Source organism: Argentina anserina, chromosome 3 (assembly GCF_933775445.1).
Source record: "Argentina anserina chromosome 3, drPotAnse1.1, whole genome shotgun sequence".
Lineage (NCBI taxonomy): Eukaryota > Viridiplantae > Streptophyta > Magnoliopsida > Rosales > Rosaceae > Argentina > Argentina anserina.
The window spans coordinates 14,173,687-14,180,309 of NC_065874.1; the positions used below are offsets into that span (position 1 = coordinate 14,173,687).

A 6,623-nucleotide genomic window follows, 5' to 3' on the forward strand; every position below is an offset into this window, starting at 1 on the left:
AAAGATTACTACAAAATTTGCGGAGTCCCGAAGCTAGCTCCACAAATTCTCCAAATTAAAGTACATACTTCAAGCTGCGCTTTCGGCACGTGACGACGACATGTCTGCAGCACGACTTGAAGTGTAGGCATTTGTAGACACAAGAAATTTAATAAAGTAAATCATTTTTATTAAATGATTAAATCGACCAAGAACCCGACAAAATTGCACACGTGCCCCAAAAGTCAACAAAGTCAGTACAGACCCGAATAAAATTCGCGTCAGCACATAAACGGATGATCGTAATCAAAGCTACATGATTCCGACTTTAATTGGAAATTGAATGTCATTGACGATCGAAATGGTAATCGGACATTTGATTAATTTTATAAATTTGTTTACGGTTATAATTAAATCAATTATTTGAATCTATTTAATTTAGTTATTCTCATAACTAATTTTAAATTAATCAGAAAATACATATTGATTTAATTATACAACTAAAGAAATATTATTATTTTAGTGTCATTAAAATATTCTATAGAATAGAATATTCTTGACACTATAAATACCCCTTCCAACATAAAGAGAAGGGGGATTTTTACATTGGAGAAGAAGAGAGCTATATCACTCTCGAGAAATCCCGAAGTCTCTCAAGTCCACGAAGAATCATCAAGCTACCAAATCTCTCATTCTTCATCAAATCCAAACTCAAGTCCACGAAGAATCCTCAAGCTACCAAATCGCTCGTTCTTCATCAAATCCAAATCCAAACTCAAATCCACGAAGAATCATCAAGCCACCAAATTGATCGTTCTTCATCAAATCCAAATCAAACTCAAATTCTCAAGATCAAGTGCACGTCACCCTTGAGCCAAGTTACACACGGAGATAGAATCAGAGGAGTACACAAAGATTGTAACCCCGCGCTTAATTATAAATAAATCATATTTTATTTATATACGTGTCTGCACTCTTATTGGTTTTCAGATTGTCATTCTACAAAATGTTTTTCTTTAGTATTTACCAACGAATTTTATTTTTCACAATTATGGTTGGACCTTTATAATGTTGAATAACCTAGCCTTGCATCTTATACAGGGTCCTAACTCTTAATTAGTGCATTCGTTCCTAGTTATGGCTTCAGTCCATAAAATCTAAGGAAATGCCTATGCAAGAGACTTCAACATTTCAGGAGACAAAAACATGGGGAAGCTTGGACGTACAATATTGATGCCATAACTTATGGCGGAACCTTTTGGAGGCCAGAGGAGTGCATGCCCCCCCCCCCCCCCCCCCCCGGGAGAAGAACATAAGATTTGATAGCATGCCTTGTTTCAAGGTGAAATTTCAAGGGACTAGGAAGGCAAATGGAAGTAATTTTCTGTAACAACTGGACGGTGGAAACTAATTTAACTAAACACATACATTTCATCCTAGGCACATGTATATATATATATATATATATATATATCTTGCAGTTAGTGTATGCATCGCTTCAACAATTAATTAAAATGCAGTTTAGCTAATGATGGAAAAATCATATATTCGCACTTAATGCTTCAACTAGAAATGAAAGTAGTAGCTTTAGCAGTGACCGACTAGACTCTTGTGAATTTCAATAAGAGTTCTTTAACAATGTTGCTTCAACAAACTTAAAAATCAGTGCTCAAACATTAGTGTTAGGCTGTTAACTAATTTCTTTGGTAAAGTTCTTACTACGTACAAACCTTTTAACTAATCAATCACACAATCATTTGGTGCTTTACTGCAACAAACTGAAGAAATGAGCAGAAATTGGTCTCCTCTGATGACAAGTGAGATCAAGGAGACTGATTTTATGATTAGATAAGCTATATTCTCTAGACATAACCAGCCCCATGATTGCAATCTAAAAATACCACAAAGCACTATTACTTTGTAGTGGCGACATTATACATAATTTGGATTAGGAGTAAAAGAGGTGCACAAAACAATTGTCTTTTATTTTTTGACTTGCAAGTAATGTAGATGCTCCTACAAATACAGCACACTTAGCTGAGTAAGTTGACGCAAACTTGATGCAATTCCTAACTGACTGCTCTCCCGGAGGCACCTCTGATTTATCATTCATGTATCACATAGCTTCAATGGTTTATGCAACTGAGATTGGTAAGATCAAAACATATATTTAATTGCTGGATATAAAATTATAGAAAACAGGTCAATGATATATAAATTCTATTCTCTTTAGGAGTGACTGACTAGAGTAACTTCACTGTATCAACATATATTTTAGACAGTGGCGGATCTCTTTGGAGGCCAGAGAGCGCCACGGCCTCTCCGGCGAAAATTAATTTTTCCCTTAATTAGGTTTTAATTACACAGTTAGTGATATGTTTAGTATAAATTGCCCCTCCGGCAAAAAAATTGGCCCCTCCGAGATTATTTTTCACGTTCCGCCACTGGCCATAAGAGATCATCTAATATTATTGTTACGCCCAGTTGCCCCAAAATAGCTACGGTTTTAGTCTTTTGAGGTTTTTAGTTGATATCATCTCTTAACATTTGCTTCTGATGGTTCTCTTCATTACAATTCTGGTTTGTCAATATTACGATTGAAAATTCTAGCATTTATCCTTAATCCAAACATGGCCGTGGGGAGATAAGAAGGGAAAAATAAGCGATATTAGAAACAATGGTTGAATGGGGGTACTGGTTTTTTTACAAAGTCTAGCTAGCTACAACATGCATTGGAGTTTTCTCAGGAAACATGAACAATGTCATAAACATTAACATGCATTGGAGATTTCTTCTTTAACACCCTCCTCATCTGCACCATCAATATTCTCCTCATTTCCATTACCCTCTTCACCATGGTGATCTACTGATAGAAATTCTAAAGCTGTTACAACATCGCTGATTAGAGGCCGAGTTGCAGCTTCTTCTTGAAGACACATAGCTGCGACTGCAAGTGCTTGGTAAAGGCCTTTTATGGGATAATTCCCTTCTAGTAATGGGTCTGCCATCAATGTAAATTTTCTTCTGTCCTTAAACAATGGTTGTGCCTGCGCAAGTATAAGACTATTAAACCTCAGATACTTAAGTTGTTTAATTGGAATCTGACATAACCAATGTATCAAGCTTAACTTCCTCATGTGCATCTGCTTACTAAGGTTATGATCAATATCATGTTATATAAGCATTACACCCCAAAATTTAGACTTTGAGAATAAATGTATGATATTAACAAGAATTGAACATACCCAAGTAACCAAATTTTGCTCTTCAGTTGGTCTGTTGTTGTCTATAACTCTCCTCCCTGTGATTATCTCCAAAAATACAACTCCAAAGCTATAAATGTCGGATTTTGTTGTCAGTTGGCCTGTGAGAGCATATTCAGGTGCACAATATCCATAGGTTCCCATCACCCTGGTAGACACATGAGTCTTATCCCCAGTTGGACCAAGCTTTGCGAGGCCAAAATCAGATAGTTTCGGATTGAAGTTTTCGTCTAACAGTATGTTCGATGCTTTAAAATCACGGTATATTACAGGGGGGTTTGCTTGTTCATGTAGATATTCAAGTCCTTTTGCTGCTCCAGCTGCTATTTTAATCCTAGTTTCCCAATCTAAGGGCTTTTTGTCTGGGGATATATCTAGGAGCAAAGTAAGACGTGTTATATAATACGTATACTTCACAAAATGCTTCAATGCAAGAAACTAGAATATATAGTAGAATTTTAAAGCAAGAAACTAATGTGGTGCATACCGAGTAGATGATCTTCTAGGGAACCATTGGCCATGTACTCATACACCAAAATTCTCTGATCACCATCGGCGCAATATCCCACCAAATTGACAAGGTTGGGAGCATGAATAAGACTCAATATCAAAACTTCTACAAGAAATTCTCTGTTTCCTTGGAATCCATTTCTGTCTAATTGCTTAACAGCAACCACCTAAACAAGATAGATTAATTATAAAACAACATCTGTAGAGAAGGAAATTGATGAGAAATTGGATGAAATCAATGATAATTTGATAAAAAATGTACTTGGTTGGTGGATTCAAGGTGGCCTTTGTACACTCTTCCAAAACCCCCTTCGCCAATCAGATTATCAAGATGGAAGTTTTGAGTTGCAACACATAATTCGCGGTAAGTAAAAATCCGAGCGGCAATATTTCCTTTGCCTATCTTTGCTATTTCATCGGTAATGTACTTTCTCCTACTGCTATCTGCATTTTAATATGCTAAGGTTAAAATTCAAGAACTTGAATTGGAGGCCAGCAGATTGAACTAGCTGCTGCATATAAGCTACCTAGTCAATTTCTACTTATCCATGTTCTTCATAGATTGTCCAAAGAAACAAAAAAAATTATAATTTATATAATTAGTCTACTTATGTTCTACAGGCAGCTTTCAGATGATTTACAAATATAATCACAAATTAGACAACTTGCTTTTTTGATCAGACAAAACTTAGACAACTTGTAATAAACTGAATAGGATCATTTCACCCCTATGCGGCCATGCATATATACATTTGATATTAGTTATATAATTAAGAAATAGAAGCCAAGTTTTTCACAATTTCTACAATTTCCATCAGGAGAAAGTTTAGAAGAATTTACCAGTTTTGAAGGAGATGTTAGCAAAGGAGTTCAATGTTTTGGTGTCATGGTATTCCTTTATGCTCTTTTTCAAGGACTTTCTGGCGACTTTCTCTTCGGACATGCAACATTGGAAACAACTCATCGTTACCGATACTTCAATCCGACCAGAGCACCTTCCAATTTATATCATCCAAATCTTGCAGCCATATCCTAGGAAAAACTTGGGATTATGATATAAAACACAAATGTTTCACTCAATTAAACCCCAGGAAAATAAATAAGCGTGAAGGATGCAAGTTGAGATATTTTTTGAGAATGGATATCGATTTGCCTTGGCTCACGAAAAACCAGAATGTTTTTCTGGTCCTTCAAGACCCAAGAACTCGATATCCTTCACGTTCTTCATTTTGCTTCACCTCCATTTCCAAACAATTAGTTCGGACACCCAAAAAGACCAAGTCAAGTATTCTAAATAAAGAGAGACAGGTAGAGACTCACTTTTTGTTTAACTACTTCTTTTCATTATCTAAACACCCAAAATCTGGATTTTGTTTTCTCGAAATGGGGGGCCAAAAAAAACCTGCCATTATATCCATGTCAAAACTTAACTGTCCTTTAATTGGACAAGATCATTCCCAACCATTTTTGTACATCTTTATAGCAATAGCTAGGGCTCTAAAGTTATAGCCAGGTGCTGTAAATTATATATGCGTAACAGATAACCAAGAAAACTTTCCATATTTACTTATCAAGTGAGATGTGTCATTTTATAAAATAATAACTTATTTGTTAAAAATAAATGAGGTTAACAAGAAACCCGGAGAACACAGATGAAACAAGTTGGGAACTTGGGATACTAAAATATTGATACTAATCACAAGAACAAATGCATGAATCAGAAAGCAAATGCAGTAAATTGCTAAATAAAAGCTTCGGATATGCAACAGATTCAACTAGCCTGAAGCACAAACACTATTTCATTTTCAAAATCTCAAGCACTAAAATGGCCACAGGATCACCTCTCATTGTAACAAAGTACACCATTGATATAACAAACTAGACCATATGAATGTTAAAGGCATAGAATGAAACCATGTGAAACCATCCAAAAGTGCATACACTGGATTCTGTGTCTCCCTAGGTTTGCCCCAAAATCTACATCTCATTCAGGATTTACTACAATAATTAATGCCAGTTTCTCAGGAATTTTACTTGCAGAATTCTCTGCATGGTCATCTACATGTCTTGGAAACTTGAAAAACCATTCAAGAACTGCCTTCTTGATCTCTCTTCTACAATACAGTAACTTTGCAATTTTTTGCTGTTCGTCAACCTCCATAAGGTTCTTAGCAAACCATTCAGCCATTGTTTCTTCCCTGTCTTCCTTTATCTGTCACTTCAGCTCCCAAATTATGACTTCCATTTTCTTGCCTTTTCAAGATGACCGTGTGGAAGAGATGACCATGCTCTTTTTAATCACAGCAGTTTTGTCTTAATTCACATGAAATCCCTCAACTGCTGAAATATTGAAAGCCATTTCAGAGTTGTTTTCTTGATTACTTTTATAGCAACTTCGTCACATTGTTTTGTTCCATGCTCGTCATCCTTAATAAGGCTCCTGAGAAAACTCTTGGCCATTGCTTCCTTTATATCTTCCTTTCCTTCAGCCAGTACCAAAATATTTGATCTTCCTCAGTTGGTGTCCAACTGCGCACTTCTCCTCGACTCTTCTACTAAACCCTGTAACGTCAATATCTTTGGTTGCATCTGCAATAGCAGACTTGCATATATCCAATTCAAAATCACCATTGACCTGTTGTGTAATACCCCGAAAAATCATATCAAATTTCCAATGAGTTCCCTGATATTATTAAGTTGATCATTGTCCAATTTTATTAGACGAGGATGAAAACGAAAGGGTTCGAAATATTAATTGTTCGGAAACGTTCAATTTGACGAGTCTAAGAGTTGACTTTTGACTCATTGGGTTTCTTAGAAAACTTCTTAAAGAAAGTCGTAGAGCTCGTCGATACGAATTCGTGGACATGT

At 35.9% G+C, this 6,623-nt stretch overlaps 1 protein-coding gene across 1 annotated transcript; it reads right to left on the reverse strand.

The window, feature by feature from the left end:
• Positions 1 to 2,750: 2,750 nt before the first annotated feature.
• On the reverse strand, positions 2,751 to 4,718 carry LOC126787117 (probable serine/threonine-protein kinase PBL23). Its single transcript, XM_050513047.1, has 5 exons — positions 4,593 to 4,718; positions 4,015 to 4,196; positions 3,730 to 3,919; positions 3,225 to 3,616; positions 2,751 to 3,026 (listed from the first exon to the last, which is right to left on the reverse strand). Exons 1-5 carry the CDS (start codon positions 4,714 to 4,716, stop codon positions 2,751 to 2,753), a joined length of 1,164 nt encoding a protein of 387 aa, XP_050369004.1. The 5' UTR covers positions 4,717 to 4,718.
• Between the last annotated feature and the right edge of the window lie 1,905 nt (positions 4,719 to 6,623).